This window comes from Labrus mixtus, chromosome 1 (assembly GCF_963584025.1).
Source record: "Labrus mixtus chromosome 1, fLabMix1.1, whole genome shotgun sequence".
Classification (NCBI taxonomy): Eukaryota; Metazoa; Chordata; class Actinopteri; order Labriformes; family Labridae; genus Labrus; species Labrus mixtus.
Window position 1 is genome coordinate 3,054,751 of NC_083612.1, and position 27,276 is coordinate 3,082,026.

The 27,276-nt window shown below is 43.1% G+C and overlaps 1 protein-coding gene across 3 annotated transcripts in view; it reads left to right on the forward strand.

Moving 5' to 3' along the window:
* The window catches only part of mtss1lb (MTSS I-BAR domain containing 2b), an 86,713-nt gene that overhangs the window by 40,001 nt on the left and 19,436 nt on the right, over window positions 1-27,276 (forward strand). For all 3 annotated transcript variants that reach the window (XM_061044601.1, XM_061044593.1, XM_061044610.1), the window contains exons 4-9: window positions 18,420-18,504; window positions 22,539-22,630; window positions 24,303-24,377; window positions 26,590-26,747; window positions 26,908-27,015; window positions 27,142-27,239. In XM_061044601.1, the coding sequence (XP_060900584.1) occupies window positions 18,420-18,504; window positions 22,539-22,630; window positions 24,303-24,377; window positions 26,590-26,747; window positions 26,908-27,015; window positions 27,142-27,239 (616 nt within the window). The remainder of the gene's footprint in view (window positions 1-18,419; window positions 18,505-22,538; window positions 22,631-24,302; window positions 24,378-26,589; window positions 26,748-26,907; window positions 27,016-27,141; window positions 27,240-27,276) is intronic.

Consider the following 27,276-nt stretch of genomic DNA (forward strand, 5'->3'; position numbering starts at 1 on the left):
TCAGTGACGCATGCGATGACTTAATGACGTGTTTCTTTTGCTGGGTCTTGTGATGGTTCTGTTAAAGATGTTAGATGTCGTGTTTGTAAAGATGCTGTGTATATTCAGTTATTATTAAAGATGTTTCACTTGCAGCAGCATTACTGTTCCTCAATTTCAGACCTGATAAAACTTGTTATTTAAACATTGGGAGTCCATTCAGCAATTTATTTTTTATTGTACAGGGACATTGCATATTAATGAACAATGCAATAAATATGCCAGAGTTAGCCAAAAGGCAAATTTTCCTCTGTTGTCCCTGGCCAGATTTTATAAAAGGCTCCCTAAAAACAAACAAATTCAAAGCTACAAATAGAAATATCATGACAGTAATTAAGCAGACAGGTGAGCAGCCACGTGAGAAAATACATAAACCATGCAGGATACACATAAAGCAGCATTTGCTTAATGTAAAATAATAATTTTTAGATTTAAATTTAGGCATTCCTGACTTCTGGTACAAGCTTGACATAAGGCCAAAGATGTGAACCCTTCTGCAGTTTAAGAAACAGGGTCACATATCTGACTTTTATAATAAATAAAAAAATGTTGTTAAATGTAGGGATAACGACACATCATCGCTGTCTCCTGTTTCTCTGACATTATTTATCTGTGCGGGTCAGGAGCGCGCAGAGAGAGGCAGAGGAGAGGATGCCCAGACTACATTACCCACAATGCTATATTTAGAGCACTGCAGTGTGTGACTCAGCACAGCCAAATCCAGCTCTGGTCCGACACCACAGCTCTTACTGGTTCTGCTGAAGCCCTGCGCACATTTTAATGCATTTTTAATTCAATACAACAAAAATAAATTCATGAAGAGTGACGGCTGTGAAGAAGTACAGTGAGGTTCATGTCTACACACACAGAGGGAGGTATTAGTCTCAAATAAATTAAAATAACATTAAGGGTTCATATCCATTTAGCAGCATATGTGTGTGTGTGTGTAATCCTCTTTGTGCTAACATGACACAGATGCACAAACCGCCTCCCTGCCCTGAAGCGCCTCATACGATGCCTGCATGCAGATGGCGTGCTGCATGTCACAGTGGATACCATCTGTACACGGCCTAACGTTGTGCTAGTTAACATGTGAGTGCTGTTAGGACCGTGTGAGAATGTGTGGTCATGTTGCGCTCGCACATACAGTGAGCATGTGTGAAGCTGCAGGATGTTCATGCAGGGATGGTTTTCATCTTCTGTGTGCAGTGGGTGTGAATGTCCACACACCTTTCCATGCAGGGAACAATCATGTATGTTAGTCGTGTTTTAAAGCTCCTCAACGCGTTAACATGCAAACCAACGAGTAAGGAAGCCGTGAGGAGCAGTCACCCCCGAGGGCCGTGTGTAACGTGTGTGTGTGTGTGTGAGAGAGTTTCACTTCACAGAGTGCTCGTTGAGGAATAGTTGACTTGACTGTTCAATTTCCATCCTCTCCCCCACAGCTGTATAACATCCTGTGAAAACAATCCTGTGTTTGTATGAGTAGACTGCATGTAAGAGGTGAATGTCTCTTGGTTTTCAACAATGAAAGGCCACTTCTGTCCACTAACGGCTGTTTTTAAACGGGCAGCTTCCACAACCTTCAGAGAACTCTCTGTTGCTATGGATGGAAAATTGTCTTGCAGCACTTCCGCCCCCCTTTGTTTGTAGGGACCGTGAAGTCTGTTTTAAATCGCTCTGTGGGTTTAATATTTACTTTAATTCAAGGATATTTTACAGAGAAAACGTAAATACCATACAAAGGTATCATGTCCTGGTGTTAGCAGGGACTAGTATTACCTGGGGACCTCATGTGATTTAGTTTGGATTTAGAAACTAGTCAGCATCTGAAGCGTAATAAACGACCTGACACCTCAAGTAACAAGCCGGACTCTCTTCGGCCCTGAAGCAGACCAACCGCGGTCGGAACGCCGAAGCAGGAAAGGTTAACACTTGACATCATATCCGGGGGATAATGTCAGTAAATTTGAGTTAAAACACAGACTTCGCTTATTCCGTGTGAATGAGCCGCACAAAACACAGACGTGGTTTAGTAATTTGCAGTGGAATTTTTACTTTACAAATTACAGACATGGCAGATTGGCATGGGATTAAGATCACAGACGACCTCTGCATTTATTACAAATTACTAGAAATCCCCACGTAATGCTAGTCAAATAGGGCTATGGTTGATTTAAATGAAACCCCTTCTAGGGTGTGTTATGTTTCCTGAGATGTCTAGGAGGTGTGGGGAATAACAATAAAATAAAACCCAGGGAAAAGAAGGAGGAACTAAATATGAGCAAAGGATTTATTAAGAAACTAAAGAAAAAGAAAAAAAACACAAAACAAGCTTCTTCCACAAAACACAAAACAGAAAAGAAGCCAATGTTATCTTAACTAATACAACCAAGCAAGAATAATAAGGCCTCAATCAAAAACACACTCCCTCCACAGGAGCTATACGTTGAAGTTTGCTCGACGTCACAGCCGAACGGCCCACTGCCTCCTCTGCTGCTCTTTATACCTCAGACCCTGATTGGTAAATCGCTACAGGTGTGACTGAGCTCTCTGAGGCTGAGAAGCAACACCTGGGGAGCACACAGGAGAGAGAGAGAGAGAGAGAGAGAGAGGGAGAGAAAACACAAACACACACACACAACACTACGGCACGTAACAGTGTTGATCGGTCGGTGAAGGAAAAGAGACGAGCGCGGCAGTGTTGCAGAATGTCTGCTGTGAATTGCGCTAAAAAGTTGAGTTAATTGAATATACCAGTATAGTTATAGTCCTTGTTTCATGACCATATTTGGAGATGTTCTTTTGGAGAAAATGAACAGAAAATAAGGCAAATGATCTTGCATTCTTCTTTTGTTGTTGTAAGGGAAAGAATAGAGCCTGGACTAAGATATTTGAGCAGTTTATAGATACTTTTTTTGCAGTGTGAATCTCTTGTTTGTGCACGAGATTTTTGATCTTTATTGAACTGATTTAGTTCAACTTATGGAAGAATGGCACTAAGCAACACATGATACATGAACGTACCAAAAGAGGGACAGAAATATGCAGAGATTGGCTTTCACTCGAACATGAAACAGAGGTGCTATGTAAGTATTTGCCAGAGCAGAAGGAGATCTTTTAAGATCATGTGTCATGGAGCCTCCAGAGGTCATGAAGTGCAGACAGCTCAGAAAATCAACAGAAGCACGGCCGCCGCCCCCCCCCCCCCCCCACACCGCCATCAAACAGCAGCTTTGTTTAAACAGGAGTGTTTACTGTTCGACATTCTTCAGATTAGCATCGATGGACCAGATTTTCTGCCTTGGATGCAGAACTTCAGATGCTCCTCTGGTGTTACCAATGACATGTACTGACATTCAAACTTCCACGTTTTGTATCGACGAGAGGAAAGATGGCGGATCAATGTGAGATTGCAAAGGTGCACAAATGTATTTTCAATTGATTTTTTCTCTGCATTGATTCTGGTTCAGTGTCAGGTTGCTGGATTAGAGTGAAGAGGATCTGTAGCACTAATGTACTGTACCATGATGTCATGATTGTTTTTCCATGACAGAGAGCAGGATATTTTTTTTAAAGGCATCAGTAAGGTCATCGGTTTCTAGATCAGGATAACTCCAGCAGGGCGGATTCCTGCACATGGAATTAATCCGGACTTTAACTTTATCTACACTAAGAATCATTGGAGCCGTCTTTAAAAGGCTTTATATGCGTTTAGCATAGGTGCATTGTGGGTTAGCATGCTAATGCTAGTGATCTTTATGATGCTCGTATCTTCACACTGCATGTAAATTTACCTGAAATGAGCGTGATCTAGAAACACAGTTAAGCAGTGAGTACAGTATGTTATTCTTCTTTTCTCTAGTCCCTCAATTAAACAACTTTTATACGTGAGGGGAGGAGTCAGCCGGCCGTCCGGGCGATGTAAACAAAGTGAAGATAGGACTCTGAAAACTCTGAAAACATCACAGACAGTGGGACTCGGGTGTTACACCCATTGTAGACAGTCATGACTCACAGAGTTATTTTCAGAGGAGATACTTGATTTATATTATATTTGAATTTGAAAAATCACATATTAAGCCTTTAAGTTATTCTTATAGAGCAATGAGCACAGCTGATTTACAAAGACGCCCACATGCAGTCTATTGAGCCCCGACTGTAGAGACTTTAACAAACCCAGTATTGACCAAAGCAGTCACTACTGAGTGGGGGATCAGGATTCAAATAATCCATGCAAGCAAAAATCCACTCAATACATCACAATACAGCGGATACACCAAGTGGCAACCTTCAGTGTGAAAAATGAAGACGATGGATGAGGAAGTGCAAAATCCTGCAGTTCATCGAGTGTCCACTAGAGGCTGGCTGCAGACGCATCAGAAGTCACATACACACCTCATTTAAGAAAGCAAGTTGTTACAGAAGTTAACATGTTTACAGCATGGTTAAAGAAAAGAAACAGATCTTATTAGCTCATGTGGATATCGACACACATTGCAATGTCACAGTTTGTCAGGAGGTTTAAAACCCGCCTCAGCTCCAGCTCTCAGCCTGTCGTCAGGTTGACTGAAAGTTAGCCTGAGACAGCATTTCCAACATGGAGACCGCCATCGATGGGACTCCAGCGCCCCCTGCAGGAACAGACGGGGGACGTCACTCAGGCTTCAAACATTCATATTTACTGCCTTGTGTTTTTGTGGCTCCTTAAGATGAACAGAAAAAACACTTACAGAGATAGATTTCACCCTGAGAAAGTCACACAGGAGCCTATGATCTGCTCTCATGGTTAGAGGCTACACAGGTAAGATAAGGCTAGAGGTGTATTTTATATTCCACCTTCCTTTCGCTGTAGCCTACAGCACACATCTTCTTTAATTTCTGTTAAACACAGACAAGGAGGACAGATCCAGGCAGATTCTTTTTCTCTGTTTCCTCCTCTCTCTCTTAACATTTTTCTTGAGTGATGGCAGCAACAATCTGTCCGGCCGTTTTCCCTTTCAGTGTATTTTTAGCAGCAGAAACGGTCCTCTGCCAAACAACCCCCATTTTTCAGTAAATGTGCGTTGTCTGGAGGCCTTCAGTCGAGCCCTGTGTTCTGTCTCTGAGGGGGGAGAGTGTGTATCTGTACTTGGGTTTTGTATATCCCTGTGTGTCCTTGTGTGTGTAAAAGAGATTTAAAGCCTCTGTAATCAAAGCCAGGGAATGTGCATGCTTTCCCAGGCCCAGCTGACTCCACTCTGAACCGTTACACCAGCACACTCAACAGTAACACAAGTATCCTGAGTCCATCTGTGTGTGTACATGTGTGAGGGTGTGTTGGACATGTTAGGAAGTCGTCCTGGATTGGTCTTCCTCAGTGATGTTAATGTTGTTTACTAACGGTCTCTTTGACCCCGGATCATTCATGGTTTGGTGCAGGTATTTCTCTTATTCACTGCAGATTTTTCAGGGTGTTCTGTAACAACTCCTCCGATTAAAAGGACTTGAGCTTGTTTGATTCTTTTCTAGTCTTCTGACTCCTCAAAGCGCTTTCTTTATACTGAGTCTATACAGAGTCCCTCTGCACCTTTAAGAAAAAGCTAAAGACCCAGCTCTTTCATGAATACCTACTAACTTAATGATGATGGTCTCCATATTATTGATGATGATGATGGTAATGACGATGGTTTTTGTTTGATAACGACGACTTATAAGATGGTTTCTATACTGATTAGAGCTCTCAAGAACTGCCCTCAATGTTGTGCTTTGCCTCTGGTCACTTCCTGTCAGCACCTGTGTGTCCAATCGGACTCAAAGCTGATCGTTTGCTCTTACTGACATTGTTCCCTTTTTTCTAGATCCTTGCTTGTGTTGTTCTTACTCTCTGATGTACGTCGCTTTGGATAAAAGAGTCTGCTAAGAGAATTGTAGAATTGTAGAATTTAATTGCATTTGATTGTACTAAACGTCCATCCAAGAAGTCTTTGCTCTATAGATTCTCAGTTGAATTCAAATTTAGTGTTAGCACAAATAAGCTAAGTATAAGCATACACATTACCCATATCTGGTTTGTAAGCTTGTTGGGGTTTCTCGTACATTTAGTTATTTGTGGATGCAGGAACATGGGGGTCATTGAGATTGAGAAATTGTGGCTGGCCTTCAACCACAAAGAAGACAGCCAGGGGGTAATGATGAGATGAGAGCTGGCAGAATTTATTGTTCTGTTATCTGCTGAAAACAATGCAGCAAACCCCTCGACCTCCCGGCTGTGACCTCTTCATGTCAGAGACAGACGCACTTTGGCTTTCAGTCCTCTTTTATCTCAGCACACAGTTGCGTCACTCCTCTCTGAGGTTATCACTCTTCATCTGTTGTGAATCTCTATGACTTCTTCTCTCCACAAGTTTAAGCTCTCAGTTTTAAAAGTCGGGGGGGGGGGGTATTCACTAAGAGTGGACTGTGGCCACTAACAGTGCCAAAAACTAATAATGTGTCCCTCCTCCGTTCAGTTTGGCTTATTGTGAAGAGAAGCTGCTGTATCTGTCTGCACCTCCATTCTCCACGCCCAACTGCGCTCTCATACTGACAGATCTCAGTTCTGTCCATGATGATGAGCTAGGAGGGGAGGGGAAACTTTTTCAAGTTTATTACATGGCCAGCTTCTAAAGATTGTCATTTGTGTTCCATTGATAAAACAAAACTTCTTCCCTGAATGAAGCGAGCAAGGTCAACTCAAGATAAAACCAGCATGTGTAAAAAGCTCCACAGCTGGATAAAGCTTTGGCCCCGGGCTGATTTAACCCCTGGTTTTATTGATAATAATAGTCTTAATGTCAAAGGAATATTAACAGACTTTATTTACAGATCATTTATTTTTAATTCATAGAGAAAGTTTGGAAAGTTTCCCTGTCACAACTCTTATGAATATTGCGGCGCAGTTACCACCAACTCTCAGCAGGCGGCTGATTCTTCTCCTCGGCTGCATGTTTGATGTAAATATGTGGTAAACAGAACCAGCGCAGAGACACTGTTAGCTCTGCAGGGAAGTTAGGAGTATCTCCCCCTTTTGTGTGTTTTTTGCGTATAAGACGGTTTCTTTTTGACTGATTTGCTCAGGCTTTTCTTTTGGGGCGCAAAAGTCGTGCAATTTATCTGTGATTCAGGGCCCACAGTGTTGTGTTAAAATTACAGCTTCTGATGGTGTGATGTCTAATGATCGCTAACACTTTAAGGGCATCATTTATATAAAATGTATTTATTTACCTTTCCTGTTGGAGGTGGATGCTAAATCACATTGTTTCATACGGTGAGGGAAAAGGTTCATATGACCAGAATAACAACATTTATTGAGTTTTTTCTGATCAAAATGAAAGTGTAATATTTTAAGAAGAGGCTATGTATACATTACATAAAGAAGAAACTTAAAGTGCTAATTACCATAGGATAATTTGAGTATTCTGAGGCATAAATAATCTTGATAATCTGGGCTAAATAAATTCTCAGTCGCTGCAGTTTCAGCTTCGGTACGCTCAAGACATTTTGGCTCATGGCTTACAAAATGAATCAACAGAAAAGTATCATAAAGCTTTAATCAAAGCAAGTTCTCCATATTACATAACACACACATTTTAATTACACGTCATGGTTGAGTTTCATTTAATTTTCCAATTCACAGAACATAATAACCAATGGGAGTTTCTTAATAAGAGTCAGATTTCTGTAAAATAGAAGACCAGCATCTTTAGTTCTGGCCGGCTCGCTTGTGTTTCCTGCAACTCCAGACGTCAGACAACATCGAGACGCCACACAGTCTTCTTCTTCCTCTCCATGACTGCTACCAATTTAAGGTTTGAAATCAGAGAGATGAGAATAATTAGAAAGCAGCAGATCATCCAAAGAGGCTCAACCACAGCAGGGGCGTCTCCAGAGGGGCGGCCAGGGGTGGCATGGGCCCCCCTTGAATTGTTATTGGCCACCCCAGGTGGAGTTATGTTGAATAGCACTATTCAAGCTGTGTTCCAACAGGCAGCTCATAGTTTTCAGTGTGAACATTTTAATTATGACTCATGGACGTACATATTTGTTTTGAGTCCTTGAAGAATGAAGCTGAGAAGATGTTTATGTCGCCATTATCTTGTGTTACTTAAAAGTCGATGTGATTAGTGCAGACAGGAGGGTTAAATAAATGCTCTCTATCCAAGTGTGCACACAACTTAAGGCCACCCCTGCATAAGTCAGTGTCCCAGTTGGGCCACCCCAGTGCAACAAGTCTGGCCACGCCCCTGAACCACAGTAAACATCAGGATAAATTCTAGTTGAGATTTATGTGATGAAGATTTATGTCACAGTTTGAGGTGACTGGGGACGTATCTGATCCGAGACTGTGAAAATCAAACCAGACTGGACCAGAACATTGATTGCACAGTGACGCTGAACTGGGTCAAACTCTGCAGCGTGATGCGTCAGTGAGGAGGCGGCCATCTGCAGGCAAGAAGCTTAATGCTAATTTGAATGATATGCATCAAAATTATACTTTTTGTCCACATGCAAAACTGCGTTTATATGCCACCAGGAGGAAGATGAGGATTTTGATTTTAAACTAGATTTTTATTTTTATTTTGAAAGGGAAAGAGGAGGCGGAGGGCAAAGTAGAATTTTATTTTTCAACATGGAGAATAATGAAAATGTCCTGAAACGTGCAGATGAAATCTGTTGCGTTCAAATGAAGCAGCAATTCAGTTGACAGCTGTGGAGGAGGAAATAATTTGTATCACTTCAGCTGTCATTGTCAGTCATATTCCCCCTGTCACCATGGCAACAGCAATGGTGGTGGTGGTGGTGGAGAGAGACGTATTTTGACAGGAAGTGACCCCGCCGTGACCTGCTGATGTCATGCAGCCAGGGAAGAGATCAGAGGTCAAAGATGGCATGTCGTGCAGGGTGTGTGTGGGAGGTTTGTGGGTGTGTCTGTGTGTTTGAATGTGTGTGTGTGTGTGTGTGTGTGTGTTTACGAGTGTATTTTTGTCTTTCTGAATGTCTGACTGACGGCACAGCTTGTCCCCTCAGTAATGCAAAACCTGCAAAGACTTTTCCGGATTTTACAGTCCATCATTTTCTGTTTTTCAACACAATTTTAATAGAAACAACATTTTGATTCATCAATCAGCGCTGTCAATACATGATTGATCAACGGACTGTGTGTATGGATACAAACTTGAGGGCAGAGTAGTGCCTTGGTTGGTGTTCTGGAGATGAGTTATGATGCTTTTGGTGCCATGTGTAGAATAACCGGTCGGATTATTTCTACTTCATCCGAGGTAGTCGAGTGACTTTTTAAATGTTTTGTTTTAAACACACATCAGGTTCCACAGTGATTTTCTTTTCTGGTGCAACGACTACAAACACTTCATAATAAGCCTTCTGATATGATCATAAATTAGTTTGTTTTAAGCGTGTACCCGGGTGAAAACCTTTCCTCCCTCTGCAGCTGATCTGAGCAGAAGGCAGAGAGGTAAACAGACTCACCATGAGCTCGTTTAAAAATTCATGTTCTGGCTGTAAAACACATACAAGGCAACAGTTCCAGTCTTGGGAAGGTGTGATATGTTGATTCAGGTTACCTGTACATCTGGCAAATATTAGTATGAGAAAATGTATCTTTTCTGTGCTCTGATTGGCTGAGACATTAGTCCTTTTTATATTGAGATTTTGCTCTGCTCTAACACCCACCTTTCTATTTTTACAATGAACCCCACAACAGCGTGAAACTTGTCAAGTATTGTGTGATTGTGTTTGTGGCAATCAAAAGCATGAGATGCACAGCCTTTAGACACACAGCACAATCAGATACACACACACACAATCAGATACACACACACACAATCAGATACACACACATGCTTAAAGCCAATCTGAACTCCAGCTCTTTGCCTGTTACAAGATTGATCGAGAGATTTTCTATCACCCCAAATCAGAAGTCAAAATTAAGATGTTCTCCAGCCTCCTGCTGGAGGGAATGTGGAGTGGTCTCGGCAGACTGTGTACATGTTTTTTGGTATTGTCCACGTCTTGAGCCCTTCTGGAAAGATGTGAAACTATTAATCGCAGAGAGTCTGAACATTACATTGGATTTCTCTTTCACATCCCTCTATCTCGGAAGAAATCCGAAATAGAGAAAAGGACATATACCTTTTAAAGATTCTTATGGTGGCAAGTTAAAAAAGTGATTACTAAATGTTGGCTTCAGAGGAACAGTCCTACCATGAGACTCTTGAGGAACATTGGGAATTCCATCAGCTTCATGGAAAAAATGACTTTTGTCCTGCGACTTCAAAAGGAGGAGAATATTGGAGAAAATGAGATTTATACAAAGATAAAGACTCATAAATATATCTTGTTTCATTAGAATGTACCATCCATTATGTACTGTACCTGGGCCTTTTACATTCTTGTATTTGATCTTAGTCATACTGTCTCGCCCTAGTCATCACTTGTTCCGTGTTTCTTGTAAAATAAAGATGAAAAATAAAGAGTATAAAGTATAGAGAGTTTGCTGACTGCCATCTTTATGACATCACTGACAGCACGTCCATGTTTTTTACAGTCTATGAATGTAACTGTCTTGAACAGGCAATGTAAAAGGGGCTATAGCATTAAGCTTTGTTTCAGATTAGTTAACCCAGTGAGGCTTTAAACTGTTCCCACTCGCTCTCCTCAATCAGAACCCTTCCAGACCACGTCCTCTTGTGGCTTTAATGCTTAAGTCTAATGTTTCATGCTGTAATGCATTCCTGCAGCATGTGGTGTTTGAGGTTTGTTGTGCTTGATGTAGCCTGGAACACAACTCAGTGTGTGTGTGGAGGCTGTTGTATCTGAGACTGGTGACTTGTTTTGGTCAGGATGGTCTGCCTGGTTGTCTGGGAAGCTCAGTGTCTGACTCGGTTTTTATAGTGGGGGGGGGGGGGGGGGGGAGAATCTAGGCCTCATGAATTATTCTGCTTTATCTGGCACTGCTGCTTCTCCTGCAGTCTCTCGTCTTCCTCTCTTTAATCTGCCTCCTCATCAGCCCCGCTTTCTGCCCCTCTTTGTCTCTCCCTCTCACCCTCTCCCCTCCTCTTATTGTTGCTGTGTCACCGCAGAGGGGGGGGGGGGGGGGGAACGTATGGGCGGTTGCTGCAGACGTCTGTAACCTTGGCAACCGCAGCCTCACCTGCTCTGGCTTTAAGCCTCCCTTCTCGTTGCCACTGGAGACACTAACACATCGTCATCCCTGACTCCATGTTCCCTCGTCTTCCTCATATCACCTACGTCCTCTGCTTCTTCCGTTTATTCTCTTCCTTCTACCACTCCTCTTTGAAAGACATTGCCTTTTGTGTTGACATGTAAAGTGACCTCTGCATCCTTTTAGTGCCACCGTCACTTGCAATGACTGCACAGGCCCATGAATATTAATTAACATCTGTTCATGCACTGAGGCTCCAGGTGGATTTTTAAAAAAGTCATGGCACAGTATTTCACCAGGGAAAAGGCAAAGGAAAGACTGACCTCTCCCAACCACTTTGAGATGTTTGAGACTGACACAAAAAAGGATATTATTCATATTTTTTACAGTATTGATGACTAGTTTCTCCCACAATGTTCACCCCTGACATAAAAATGGTCTGGACACTTTACAAACACACAAAAAGGGAATACACGCTGCAGATATTAGGAAGTTAAACGGCTGTATATCGGCCCCTTCTCTTTTGATGTTGCATGTCTTGTTGCATTGTGCAGCAGAGGGAGAGACTGATGAAGCCCTCCGCACTCTGCAGTGGTGGGAAGGCCACAGATGCCCCCAGGCAAAGGAGGAGAGAGAGAGAGAGAGAGAGAGAGAGAGAGAGAGAGAGAGAGAGAGAGAGAGAGAGAGAGATGTTGTCATTAAGAGCATTAAGAGGCTCATTGATATTCTCTGGGAAAACAACAGTAAAAACCAGTATACAACCATGTGTTTGTTTTTAAATATACAACAGGTAAAATATCCTAAAGTATCTGAAGTCGCTGCAGAGTATCAACAAGATGATGTGAGACTTAATGTATTCAGTGAGTCCAGTTTTTATTTTTCCTGAAAACATCTTTGAGAAATGTTTCTGCATCTCTGTGTCCGACTTTTGAAATTTCACGGCTGAGTGGCTGCTTGAATTCGACTTCTCCACATTACAGTTGACCTCATTCACCAACTGTTCTTAAGATGAGACTTCTTCACAAATCTGACTCTCTCGGGTTGCCGGTGGTGTAGTGGTTAGTGCGCTCGCCCCATGAACAGAGGCTATGATCCTCAAACTGTTTGAATCTGACCTGCATGTCGTTTCCATCTTCCTCTCTCCCTGATTTCTGACTCTATCCACTGTCGACTGTCTCCAATAAAGGCAAAAAAAAATAAATCTTTAACAGTTTTCAGTAAGATTCTGACGTTCACCAATCTTTGTTCTTAGGTAGGAACAAAACTTCAAACCGCTCGTGAGAGAATGTTCTGTCGAATCCTATCAACTCATTTAAACTGTGAAATCTGCACCTCTCTTCTGTATCTGGCATTGTTTCTCCCTTCAGATTCAAGATCAAATGATTTATTCCACTTGATCTCGTGTGTGTGTGTGTGTGTGTGTTAGTGTGTGGTATTCCCTCTCTTTCTCTTCTAGTGTTTTTAAGTCAATTGCCTAGTGACGAGTAAAAATACTGACACTTTGCCTGGTCTTGAATTTAAAGGTCACATAATACTTCTCCATGTTTCTCTAACACTAACATGTGTCTCTAGTCTGTCTACAAACCCCCCAATTATGAGAAAAGTCCATCCTCTCCGTCTTCTGCCTGCTCCACTTTTCAGAAAATGTGTGCTCAAACAGGCCGTTTGGAGATTTTCCCTTCATGACATCACAAAGGCCAGTAGCCCCTCCCCCAGGTGGGTGACACATGGACACATGGAGCGAGAAAGCCCGACGAGCTAATGTTTATTTTCCTCAAACAAAAGAGCATGTTTTCGGGAAAATAATACCAAATCCTGAAACTACAGGTTTGAAGCTCCAGTACCTTATCTGGGTGAATTCCCCCCCCTCCCCTCAGCTGAAACACTTTCAAAGACACACACACACACACACACACACACACACATATTTTCAAAGGGAGCTCAGGAAGTAGATCAAACACAGGAAAGAGAGAGGGAGAAGAAGAGTAAAGACATATCTCCCAGGAGAGGGTCCCTTCTTTTGTCTGAAAGATGGACTGATGATGAGAAGAGAGTCAGAGGAACACTTATTAACAAAACCAACAAAAAATAGTTCAAGCAGCAATATGTAAGATGTTTACTGAATGAAATGATAAAGGTATCTTACTATCTGATCATTAAGGAAACATGTTGAAGTGCTGGCTTCTCTGACAACAATGCAGAAGCCAGTATGTCCTCCTTCTAACTTTAGATTCTGGTCCTGAATGCTCTGGATTTGTTTGGACCAGAGAAGGTAGGCGCTTTTTAGGCGACCCCCCACACGGCCGTTTTGGACGCCCCTCGGTTTGTCAGATATGAGAGCAGTTATCAGGTCAACAGGTGTTGCAGCGATGGAAGCGGGTCAAGAGAAGTGGTTCAGATAGAAGTGATTGTACCCGACCTAAAAAGCCTCTGCATGTTTCTAATAAGCTCCACGAGCAGAAACGTGCTCAAACTAGGATCAATATTGGAGATGCTTTTGAAAAATGGAGAGAGGTTAGAACACAGAAAGGTTTACAGACCCATGCAGAGCTGGATAAACACTGAAGCTCCAGAGTCCACCACATGGTGACCTGAGTGAGCATCGACTCTAGAGAGGAGGGGGGGGGGGGAGAGAGACAGCTCTCTATGATGTTTAGAATTTAGACTGCAGTACCCATTTTAACTTCTTTTAGTTAAAATAAAGCAACTGGGTCATGTTTATTTGCTCCGGAAGCAAATAAACCCTGACTTTTACACAAACACACACACACACACACAAACACACACATTTTGTGCACACAGTAGCCGTATTCCAGATGTGGGTAGTGTGTGTTGTTCTCCTCCTCTCATCTACTGTCGATCTCCTACGGAGTCAGAGAGGCGGGGTTATAACAGACAAACAGGAAGAGAGCCATCATAAATGTAGATCTCACACACACACACACACACACACACACACACGCACACACACACACACACACACACACACACACACACACACACACACACACACGCACACACACACACACACACACACACACACACACACACACACACACACACACACACACACACACACACACACACACACTTGGCTCTGACTCCAGTCCCATGGTTCTCTCGCCAGCAGTGAGCTCATTAAAATGTGCGAGGCGACCCCTCTCCTCGTCTGCATGCTCTCTCATCCCTCCTCCATCTCTTCCTCTCTACATTTCTTTTTCCGATCTTCGTCTCCCTCAGAAGACGGAAAAAAAAAAATCACACGCACTTCCTCTTTATCAGTTATTTGTCTTTGACGTCAGTCCACACCAATTTCATTATCGGCATGTGATCAGATTAGACTATCAACAACTCAGGCTGCTTTAGATGGTCAGCTGATCGGCATGCATGGAGTATGCTTTAAGTATCTGTGTGCGTGTGTGTGTGTGTGTGTGTGTGTGTGTGTGTGTGTGTGTGTGTGTGTGTGTGTGTTAGGGGGGAGGGTGGCTCTGCTTTAATGAATGGTTGCCGGGTAGAAAAGGAGGCATGAGGGAGGAATTTGTTAATTATGAATGGAGCACTTCTCTGTGGATGTGAACTACACATAGTGTGTGTGTGTGTGTGTGTGTGTGTGTGTGTGTGTGTGTGTGTGTGTGTGTGTGTGTGTGTGTGTGTGTGTGTGTGTGTTTAGAATAGTGAGTGTGTAGGTGTTGTTGTAAAATGTGTGAGAATGTGCTTTATGAGGGGTTTCAGTCAGAGGGTTGCCGGTTTGAATCTGCAGGGAGTCATGGTGATGAGACGGAGCAGCGAATCAGAGCTCGGAGTAACAGGGTTTTCATTAAGATAAAAACAAGTGAGTGTCACTTCAAGACATCTGACGTCAGAGAGTAAGTCTCGGTCAAGCAGTACCCGGTTAGTGTTGTAGTCAAGACCACACTAACCGAGACCAAGACATACCTGAGAACATGAGTGCACCGAGTCAAGACCAAGACGTCATTTCTGTGATTAGAAGGAAAACACTTCTTTCTAAAAGAACAAAACATTTAAATTCATTCATAATTAGATTTTTAATTTCAATTTATTTTTTTAAAGATTTTTTTTTTGTGTGCCTTTAATGGAGAGATAGGACAGTGGATAGAGTCAGAAATCAGGGAGAGAGAGAGAGAGAGAGCGAGAGAGAGGGGAATGACATGCGGGAAAGGAGCCACAGGTTGGATTAGAACCCGGGCCTCCACACATGGGGCGCGCGCACTAACCACTGCGCCACCATAATTCGATTTTTATCCCCCTGCAACGTTCCCGATGTTACGGTTTAAGTGAGTGACTCGCCCCCTGCACACAAGTCGATGATTTTTCAGTGATATTTATGGTCTTGGTCTTGCTCTGCCTTGGTCTTGGTCTGGGTCTTGACTCAGTCTCAATCCCTAAATGTCTTGTTGTCTCGGTCTCTGGTTATGTCTTGGTCTCGGTTAGTGCGGTCTTGACTACAGGACTACCTGAAACCACCAAAATCTGGACTTTGTCAGCAGTTTTCAGAGGCACAGAGTTTTTTGTAGCCAGAGAAGCTTCTATTTAAAATGTTGAACCTTTGGGGCACCGGTGGTCTAGTGGTGTGTGCACGCAACCCATGTGCGGAGCCATGTGGTCCTCCAGTCGGGCAGCCGGGTTCAGGCCCAACCTGTGGCGGCGTTCTCTCTCTCTCCCTGAAGTCCTGTCTTGTCATTTTTTTTGTGTTGATAAGCAGCACTGGTTTCAAGTCCAGTGGAGTTAAAATCCCAAACACTTCCCTCCCTACTTACATGGACTTGGTATAAAAAAGGACGTCAGCTTAAAATGAGTTGCCCGACTCCTTTTCCTCAACTCTATCTTGACTTATCTGAAGAAGAAGAAGAAGCATCATCTTTATTCCAAAGTTGTTGATTAAATTAATTTGAAGAAGTAACATAGCATGGCTTTCTTTCAAACGTTGGGTTTCTGCAGATTTGGTTGTAATATTAATCTGTTGCACTTCCTGTGCACCCCGCTGCATTGTGCTGTGTAAGCCTGTCTAAGCCCTTATGATAAACATTGTCTGTGCAGGAAATCCCATTCGGCTGCTGTTTAATCTGAATTTTTCCAGTGTGTACATTTCTGTGGCAGCAGTGATTATGGTATTCTCCGAGCACCGTATACAATATAAGCCTCACGTCTGCTCAGAAGTCTTTAAGCAGGCGGCGTTAGAGAGAAGCTGTGATCATGTTTTCTGTCGCTGGCTCGTCCACCTGTACAGCAGGAGCACGCTCCCAGCAGCGCCTTGTTTGGAAGTCAGCAGAGTCTGACATCACTTAAAACTGACTTAAACTCCGAGGTCAGCTTTTTCCACTGGGACCTACTTTGTCTTAAAATAGACTAATGTTTACAGTTGCAGGTTAGCCTGCTCACAAACGGGTCCCTGGACGGGCTGGCGCTCTATCAAACACACACTCACAAGACTTTATTTGGACGAGGCCGGAGCGAGTAGGAGAGGGAGAAGTGTCGACTGTAAATACTGGCTGGATGTAAAAGGATATAAAAGCTGGGGGATTTTTCATCTCTTTGAAGAGTAATATGATTTTAATAGCTTTCACTTTACACAGAAATGTTAATAGCTGTAACGTAAACATTGATCACAGCTTCATTTGGATTCTGTGGTTAAAAAAAGAAGAGACTTGCTGGTAAAAAAAATTCCAATCGGACCCTGTCATGTTCATAAAAGAAACAAAGAAGAGGAGCTGAGTGCAGCTAACTAAACTAAAGATTTATTTTTAGCCAAACGCAAACGGAAACTTACTTTGTTTAAAGTCCAAAAAAAGTCCAACAACACATGAACCAAGGAAGGAAGACGTATGAACTGACACAGAAAGGAAGGAACACTGAGGCCGTTTTCAGAACCGCCTACTACATAGGACTATCAAATGTAGTATGCAATATGTAGTTTGTACTGCATACTGCGTTCAACAGTAGTTTGAAGTTATGACCTCCAGTCGGTGGTTACTCCGCCGTACAACCCGGCCCGGCTATAAGCTAGTTTCCAGTCTTGGAATGAGGAAGCAAACAACAGTGTAGCGTCCACTTACAGTCTGAAAAAAGTAATTCATTTAGATTTTTATGATTTAGAGGACTGTTTCTCAACTGGTGGGTCGGGACCCAAAAGTGTGTCGCGGAGCCGTTGTCTCTGGGTCGGGAAAAAGTGCAAATAAGTCTGAGGACCGTTTCTTTGTTCTCTCACTTGATTTGTAACGTCTGAGTCCAAATTACAGGATTTTTAACTATTTTAATGTGATTGGTTAAAAAATATGAGAAATGAAGGTCAGGATTTCTCATGAAGGAGTTGGTGACGGGTCCTGAGAAAGTCCAGATGAGATCCACTGATTTAGAGAATCCAAAAGATATTTGGTGATATCTTTGGGGTTTGGTATGAAGGTGATTATATCTCCTGTTACGATGGACGTTGCTGTCCGTCATTGAGATCGCTGACCTGGCGCTTTGCATTGTGGGAAACAGTACACAAGGGAGACTGGTCTGATGCAGACTGTAGATTTTTCCTGAATCAGTGCGGCATCCGGGTATTTTGATATATTGTGTATGTTGCATTTATTTGCATACTGCATTTTATGAGTACATAGGTCTACTACTAGTATAGGAGGGTGAATGAAAAACAGCCTGAGACTAAATAGACACAGGAGTAATGAGACACAGGTGAAGACAAGTGACACAGGTGAAGACAATCAGGGCAATCAACATGGAGGGAAACCAGAGAAAGGGAAGTAAGACAAGACAAGAAACACTGGGGACTAGAACTACAAAATAAAACAGGAAACACTTCAGACTGGTCTCAGAAATCAAACTGCACATGAGCCACAGAGATGACACAAAAGGCAATAACTTTGAAATCAGACAGGAAACACTGAAGACAAGACGAGGGAAACGCTCTCACAGGGAAAAGAGAAACAGGGGGATACAAATGACAAAATGAAACAAGACTCAAAACTTAAAGCAGGAACATAAAAAGAGTAAACCATGACCGCCTCTTCAGTAGCATCTGTCTGCGAATGCATTGAATCTGTGTGTGTGTGTGTGTGTGTGTGTGTGTGTGTGTGTGTGTGTGTGTGTGTGTGTGTGTGTGTGTGTATGTGTGTGTGTGTGTCACGACATAACCCCGGCTGTTTTGTGTTTCCAGGAGCAACCAGAGACATCGGTTCAGCTCTGACCAGGATGTGCATGAGGCACCGCAGCATCGAGGCCAAACTGCGCCAGTTCACAAAGTAAGACTCATGACTTCCTTTTCTTTACTTCCTGTGTCTCTCCTTACTTTACTTCCTGTGTCTGTCCTTCTTTACTTCCTGTGTCTGTCCTTTCTTTACTTCCTGTGTCTGTCCTTCTTTACTTCCTGTGTCTGTCCTTCTTGACTTCCTGTGTCTGTCCTTTCTTTACTTCCTGTGTCTCTCCTTACTTTACTTCCTGTGTCTGTCCTTCTTTACTTCCTGTGTCTGTCCTTCTTTACTTCCTGTGTCTGTCCTTTCTTTACTTCCTGTGTCTCTCCTTACTTTACTTCCTGTGTCTGTCCTTCTTTACTTCCTGTGTCTGTCCTTCTTTACTTCCTGTGTCTGTCCTTTCTTTACTTCCTGTGTCTGTCCTTTCTTTACTTCCTGTGTCTCTCCTTACTTTACTTCCTGTGTCTGTCCTTCTTTACTTCCTGTGTCTGTCCTTCTTTCATTCCTGTGTCTGTCCTTTCTTTACTTCCTGTGTCTGTCCTTCTTGACTTCCTGTGTCTGTCCTTTCTTTACTTCCTGTGTCTGTCCTTCTTTCTGCTCACCTCACTCGGTGGTTTATCACACTTACACCGAGAGCTGGTGAACAGAGACATGCTCTTTACTCAGGTTATATATGCATACTTGTTTGGTAAATGTTTTGAGAAAGTATAAGCTTTGATTTAACCTCTTACCCTGTGAAATACATTTCTACTTTCTGTTTTGTGCAAAACAAACTGAACCGTCCATCCATCCGTTGGACGGAAGATTGAGCCAATCTTAGTAAAGGTGACCAGACGCCAACAAGCCAGATGTGGGACAATGTGGGACATGTTACAGCAATGCCAGGAGGTAGTTTAGATTTAGATTAAATGTCCATGTAGCTCTATGAAATCAACTCTTTTATTGGAACCATTAAATTCAAAATATCAACAACAATGATTTACCACATGCTGATTTGGTTGCGCACACTATGCATGTTGAGGATATCTCCACAGAGTCATGTGCTAACACAGATGTAATTATGGCCGCTGCTAGATTCCACCAGAAACGTGTTTAGTCCGTCTCCTCTCAGCCCAAGCAGCCGTTGGGTTTCACTTTAGTCAATGTGTGTGCTTCCACTGGCTCTATTTTTTCCGGATGCTGGAGCACAGAGCATCAATGTACCACGGAGCAGATCGAGCAGGACAGGAAGTCAGACACAACAACAAAATTAAAACATCTGGTTCATTTTCAGAATAAAACACTTTGTTTCGACGAATGGGAACAAGATGAGTGTTTGTTGTTGTTTTTATGAGGATTTTTTTATGTGATTCTGTAATTACCGTGGGAACTCCTTTGTCTTGCGACGTCAGCTGCCCTGCTGTGCTGCGCTCTGAAAACATAGCCTGTGGGTGTTGACGGACGTGGTAGCACAGAGGCGTACTGCAGCAGAGCTGACATACAGCTCACATGCATCTGGTGGAAGTTCTGGGTCAGTGTTGAAAAATAAGCAGAGCCACATTCTGCTGACATGTATGATTGTCAGTGCTGCACAATCACTTCTATCTGAACCACTTCTCTTGCCCGCTTCCATCGCTGCAACACCTGTTGACCTGATAACTGCTCTCATATCTGGCAAACAGAGGGGCGTCCAAAACGGCCGTGTGGGGGGGGGGGGGGGGGTCGCCTTAAAAGCGCCTACCTTCTCTGGTCCAAACAAATCCAGAGCATTCAGGAGCAGAATCTAAAGTTAGAAGGAGGACATACTGGCTGCTGCATTGTTGTCAGAGAAGCCAGCACTTCAACATAGCATGTTTCCTTAAAGGGATACTTCATCCATTTGCATGAAGCTTTGGATCATTAGAAACCTGGTAGTATTTTTAAATGGTCGTGCATCCCGCCCTCATTTTCCCCTGAGATGGGAAATCTTTGTATTTCTAAGTCTGAAAAGGAGCTTCCAGTGACGCAAAATGATGATTTTTGCTTCACTGGAGGGGGCTATATTGCTATATTGCTGGCCGCCTGCCTGTCGGCGGGGACGAGGAGCCGGGGCCGGCTCGAGCTGGGGCGGACTGGTAGTGTCGGTGCTCTCACTGTTTCGCTATAGACACAGACATAGAGTCTGTTTTCTGCTAATGCTAAGATGCTAATTCCTTCTGGAAGAAATCTCGGAATCAGTTGAGGAAACGGCCTTATGTGTTGAAGTAAACATGTCTGTAAACCTGACCTTAGTGAGAGTGGCCTGCGGTGCTGTGCATTCTGGGATTTGGTGTCTCTCATCCACATGAGCCAAAAAGACACTTTCTGCCTTTTCTCGGCCAAGAAGGCATGACCCAATGTCAATACAGATTCATGTTTCAACGGGTGAAGTATCCCTTTAATGTCTGATCATTTCACTCCCTACACATCTTACATGTTGCTCCTTTAAGGGACAAAAGTAAATGCAGCAAATAATAGGCACTCAGTAAAAACAGATTGAGATTCCTTAAACTCCACTTTAACAAAGTATCTGTACACATCAGCTCATCAGTGTTTCCCTGCTTTTAGGGTGATAATGGGACAAATGCCTGCTGTGGTTTTCCTCTCAGCACTTTTCTGTCTGTACATCTGAATAAATCCATCAACCACTCTGGAAGCCTCACAAAGTCTGTCTTTAACCATTGTTTGACTTTCCTACAGTCTCCACACTCTATAATGACTTTTCCACAGCAAACGCCATTACTATGATGTTGATGATCATGATGATGATGATGATGATGATGATGATGATGATGATCTGAGTATGGTAATTTCAGGGTTCCCTTTGAAGCTTGTGTGCGTCTCGGTTTCAGCGCACATGCTCGTAGATCCCAGACCTTCTACAAGCTGTGTTTTCATTTCTATCACGTGTGTGTGGATAAAGACCGGAGTGCAGTGTTTCAGATACTAAAATAATGAAGTTGAGCGCCACATGGCGTGAGTTTGCATGATGATCTGATACCAGATATATGTCGCTTCTCGTTTTAGCCGGGCTCTGTGGTGAGAACGTGAAGATCACATGTTTTTAGATAAAGTAACTTATGTTTTTGAGACTTCACATGATGGACGTTTATGACTGAACGAAGAAGAGTTGTTGGGGTTTTCCTGGTCCAAGTTCAGGGGTAGCATCCTTCGAAGGACCACGCCTTCATAGCCTGTTTAGACCACTCAAGCCAAACTGAAATGAGACGGTCTGGTCGACACAGCATTTCCTGTTTTGCGTCAGCAGCTTTACCCTATAGTTACTAAGGGTGGTTTCACATTAGGGACCCGAGCCATATCCAAAAACGCTTGACCCCAAAGTCCGATTCATTCGATCAGTGTGAAACAAAACAGATCATACTTGTAGCATACTATACCCGAGTCCACTTGAAGAGGTGGCCTGCAGCATGGGCCGCTTCACCTGCTGCATGGTTGATGTGGAAGTAGGAAGAGGGTTGTTGGCGTCTCAGAAATAACAAAAATGTCCACAGATAGCAGGATGGACTCAGCCCGCGAGTGGTTGCCATGGTGGCTTCTACTTCCTTTTTCTTCTTGCCGGATTTGCAAACCAACCATGTGCATACTTCCACCTGCTGTTTCAGACTGTATACATACACAAGTGTGATTGGGCACAGAGCGATGTTAGCTATACGAACGCAGACCAGCGGGGGAGGTGGGACCAATCCTGCACGGTACAAAACAATCTTACCTAATGTCAAAACCTGAAAGTGTTGATGATGTTGCCTAGCAACCTTGACAAATACATTGGAACTAGCTAACGTGACCATAAGCAAAATTATTTATTGAAAAGATAATTTAATGTGTCACTGTCTTTTTCTCATTTGTATCGCTAGCTTGTATCGCTAGGGAAACGTAGGACATATTTGTTCGGCCCGCATTTGAAGGAAACTTTCAAATGAGACCGCCTTCAACGCGCTGATGTGATACAATCAGTCTTCAAATGCCCCCTTCTGAAGGATGTAGCCCCTCTGATTTTGGGCCCAGCTTTAGTGTCTGAGCTGTCCTTAATGTCTTTAACTTCCTCTTGTGTCTCCGTCCCTCTGCAGCGCTCTGATGGAGAGTCTGATCACCCCTCTTCAGGACAAGATTGAGGACTGGAAGAAAACTGCCAACCAGCTTGATAAAGATCATGCCAAAGGTAAAAAAAAAAACACATCGCATGGTTATGCTTCTAATTCATGAAATCACTGCGTCACAGAATTCCAGCCCCGCGTCATTCCTGGTATCTTGTTAGTTGTGCTCTGTGGCTCAGGGTCAATCATGACGATCAGAGAAATGAGATGAACGCAGTGAAAAGTAGATCCCTGAACTCTGTATCAGGTCTACTTCCAGGCCAATCAATGAATAGAAAAGCTGAGTTAAATGGAGTCCTGTTAGTATAATGGCCTGAGACGGCTTTCACACATGAGGTTGGTCGAGACAAAGAAAAAAAAAAACAGTTTTTGTTGTTATGTGTAAAAAAAAAAAATCAGACAAGAGGCTGCAGGCATGAATTGATATCAAAGTGAATTATTCATTGAACATTGTGCGGATTGTCATCCTGCATCATCTTTACATGAACGCCCAAACAGAGAGAAGTGAAAACTAGACTTTATATGTTTTATTCTGTGTTTCAAACGGCTCACAATAAAGCACTCATAGTGAGAATTACCAACCAAGGTGGTAACTGTTGAGATGTTATAGATGTAGACAAACAGATAAATATGACCAGGGGTGTGTCCAGAGGGGCGGCATGGACCCCCCTTGAAATCTTATTGGCCACCCCAAAATCCTTATGTTGAATTTCACTATCCAGACTGTGTTGTAACTGGCAGCTCATAGTTTTCAGTGTGCAGATTTAAATTGTGACTTAAGACGTCCATATTTGTTTTGAGTCCTTGAAGAATGAAGCTTAAAAGATGCATATGTTGTCATTATCTTTTGTTTCTTAAGAGTCGATGTGATCAGTGCAGACTGGAGGGGTAAATAACACTCTTCATTCATGTGTGTGCACACAGACTTCAGGCCACTCCTGCACAAGTCAGTGTCCCAGTTGGGCCCCCTCCAGTCCAAAAAGTCTGGACACGCCCCTCAAAAACGACTCCAAATTGCCATCTTATATCATAATATTACACTGCTTTGTTTCAGTCGCTTTCAGCTCGTAGCGAACACCTGTGGTTTAATTCCTTTGTTCTTTCCACCCAGAAAGAGAAAATCCTCTTTCATGTGCCGACAGAAAAATGTTGTAGAAGTTAGTAGTGAATGGTTCTCAACTGGTGGGTCAGGACCCAAAAATGGGTCGCAGAGCTGTTTTCAGTGTGCAACAAAAAATGATTGTGTAAGTAATATGTTTGGTACCTTCAGATAAGAATGTGTTCTTAATGACCTGCCTGGTTAAATAAAGGTTAAAATAAAATAAAAAAGATGTCCACACTGTACAATTTTGTCATTAAATAAATCTGATTGGTTGATAACTATCACAAATTTGGGTCGCAATTTCTCTTTGAGGATTGGACGATGGGTCCTGAAGGTAGAAAAGTTGAGAACCACTGCACTATATGCCAAGATCATTATAGCTCACAGACTGGATGAGACTTAAACGCATCATGTTTTTATATTCATCTCCTCCACCGGATGCTGCTCATCAAAGAGTTTGTAAAAAGCTGACTTTCTGTTTTTGCTCCAGTCGCTGTAAAGTCTGATCAGTGCGCTCCTGAGGCGGATCTTTTTGAAGTTTCCATTACAAATGCAGGATGAAATAAAAGTGAGGTCACACGGAGGACTTTTACATTCCTGTCACTGAAGCATCTCTCTGTTCATCCCGTGTGCAGAGTACAAGAGGTCACGCCACGAGATCAAGAAGAAGTCATCTGACACCATCAAGCTGCAGAAGAAGGCTCGTAAAGGTAACGGTCAGCAGACAAGCTCGCTCACTGTAGAGGTCAGATAACAAGGTGCAGGGTCACATCACATACCACATACAACAGCAGATCTCTTTCTGAGATCACGTTTTGGAGACATAAAGACTCTCAGTTTATATCTCTGTACTCTCTATTATCTCACTGCTGTTGATAAAATATCAACAAAACTATTCCCTGCTCCAAAAGTGGATCAAATGTTGACTTTTGGTTCATATGTGATTAAAATGCAAACAACACAGACTCATGAATTCAACACACACACACACACACACACACACACACACACACACACACACACACACACACACACACACACACACACACACACACACAGAGAGTTGAGTCATCCACTGAGGTCAGAAACCACACAGCTTCAAACAGTCTAGGAGGTTTTAAAGAATAGAAAGTGTATATTGCCATCCAGTGGTGAACGGTGGTACTGCAGCTCGTTTTTTTTTTTCATTTGTCCTGAAACTCTTCACTCAGAGATGTAGCAACCAATAATTAACGCTCTCTTTCTGAAACAGTTGCTATTCAGTTGCCGGGCAGATAAATAAACATGTATAAAACTATAATTCAATCATGTTTTTTATAAATATTTTTTATGTTGAAACTCTTAAGATCATGTTTGCACTTACATGTGAAGTGTTTTATGTAAAACATGAATGATTAATGAAATGTTCGGCATACTTTTTATTCAATATTTTAACATGAAAACACAGTGTGTGGTCGAAAACTGACGGATAATCAATGCCGTGTAGTCTGATCTGTCACTTCTTATGTTTTGTGGTATTATAAAGATTATTTCTGAAGTATGTTTTTTTGTTGCCGCTGTGTTATTTTGGCTCTAACGTGTCGCACTGTGGCTGTCTTGTGATGGCTTCCTTGTACTAACCTTAACAATGAGTTCTGCTATTTCTGCTCTCTCCCCTCTCTCTCCTTTTCTCTTTTCTTATTTTGCGTCCTTTTTTTGCTGCCCCCCCCTCTCTGCTGCTCTCTCTCTCTGTCTCCCCTTCGCTGTGGTATTTGCCCCCCCCCTGTTATAGAGATGCAGGGTAAGTATCAGCCTGTCGCTCGCTTGACCTCTGCAGAATCACCTCATTTTTATCCTTCTTATTTGCACCTTTCTGCTGCAGATTCACCAGCATGTATGTAGTGAAGACTCAGCTCTGCTCATCTTGAACATTTGAGTAGTTATCATTAAATCATGAAGGCGTCAGATTGTTTTTTATGAATTCATAGCTACATGAGGAGATAAAGTCGTACAGTTTTGCCTCCAACAATGCATGATGTAATTAGACTTCTTCCTCTTTGACTCCTGCATGACTTGTGGAGCTTCGTCCGTTAGCTTTAGAGTCACACTTCAAGCTTTCTTTCAGACTTCCCCTCCTCTCCTCCTCTCTCTGTCATTCTTTCTCCATTGCTGCAGACACTATTATACCCTGCTCAGAACAGGCTGTTTCTGTACCTTTAAATATGTAAATGAGCTGTGTCTGACCACGCCCCCTCTCTGGAAGGGCTCGGGTGTACTCAGGCTTTCTCGCTCCATGTCCTATTGTTTACGGTGAGAAGGCAGACTCAGAGGGCAGAACAAACACCTAGCTGTGGGAGTGTCACCCACCTGGGGGAGGGGCTACTGCCCTTTGTGATGTCATAGAGGGAAAATCTCCAAACGGCCTGTTTGAGCACACATTTTCTGGAAAGACGGAGAGGATGGACTTTTCTCATCATTGGGGGGTTTGTAGACAGACTAGAGACACATGTTAGAGTTAGAGGAACATGGGGAAGGTGTGACCTTTAAAAGAGAAAAATAAGTACCCAAGGAAGGTAGTTTTGTTGAACTGCTCCCTGCGATCTGCTTCCTTTTTTTCATTGGGTACTTACAATTTGTTCAATTTCATTTTCATAAATACTTATGTTTTTAAAAAATCAATTTTTTCCTCTAATTGTAACGTGATCATTTCACATATTCTGTGCTTTTGTTGTACACTACAGATTAAATATTTTTTGAGCAGTAATATCAGGAAGCAGTGCATTATGGGAAGCTGTTGGAGAGACATTTCATCAAGGAACATATCCACTCCCTCATTCTATCTCCACCTCCATCTTTCTTTCCTCTCCATCCAGCTCCTCTCATGAACCTCTCCTGCACTCTCCTTTTTTCTTTCTGACCACCCGTGTGCCCTCTCCACCTCAGGGCGAGGGGACCTGCAGCCTCAGCTGGACAGCGCCATGCAGGACGTGACCGACATGTGCCTGCTGATGGAGGAGACCGAGAAGCAGGCGGTGCGCCGGGCCTTGGTGGAGGAGAGGGGGCGCTTCTGCACCTTCATTGGCTTCCTGCAGCCTGTGGTGGTGAGGAGGGGGGAGACGGACGGTGTTAACAGTACAGCTCTCCATATTCATGACATGTCTGTGGAGGGCAGAGGGTGGAGTAGATTGTCACCTGACATGGTCTTGATTTGAAAAATGTCTTTTCTCTTTCTCTGATTCCTTGAATCTGTTATTTTTTTAGAACGGAGAGATCGCCATGCTGGGAGAGATCACTCACCTCCAGGCCATCATCGACGACCTCACTGTGCTGACAACTGATCCTCACAAACTGCCCCCAGCTAGTGAACAGGTGAAACACACACACACACACACACACACACACACACACACACAGGAGCTAAGCAGGGTCGTACCTGGTTAGTACTTGGATGAGAGTTCACCTGGGAATACCTCTCCTTCTCTCTCTCTCCCTCAGGTGATAAAGGACCTGAAGGGCTCAGACTACAGCTGGTCCTATCAGACGCCTCCGTCATCCCCCAGCAGCTCCGGCTCCCGCAAGAGCAGCATGTGCAGGTACACGAACGCAAACACAAACACAGACACAAACAAC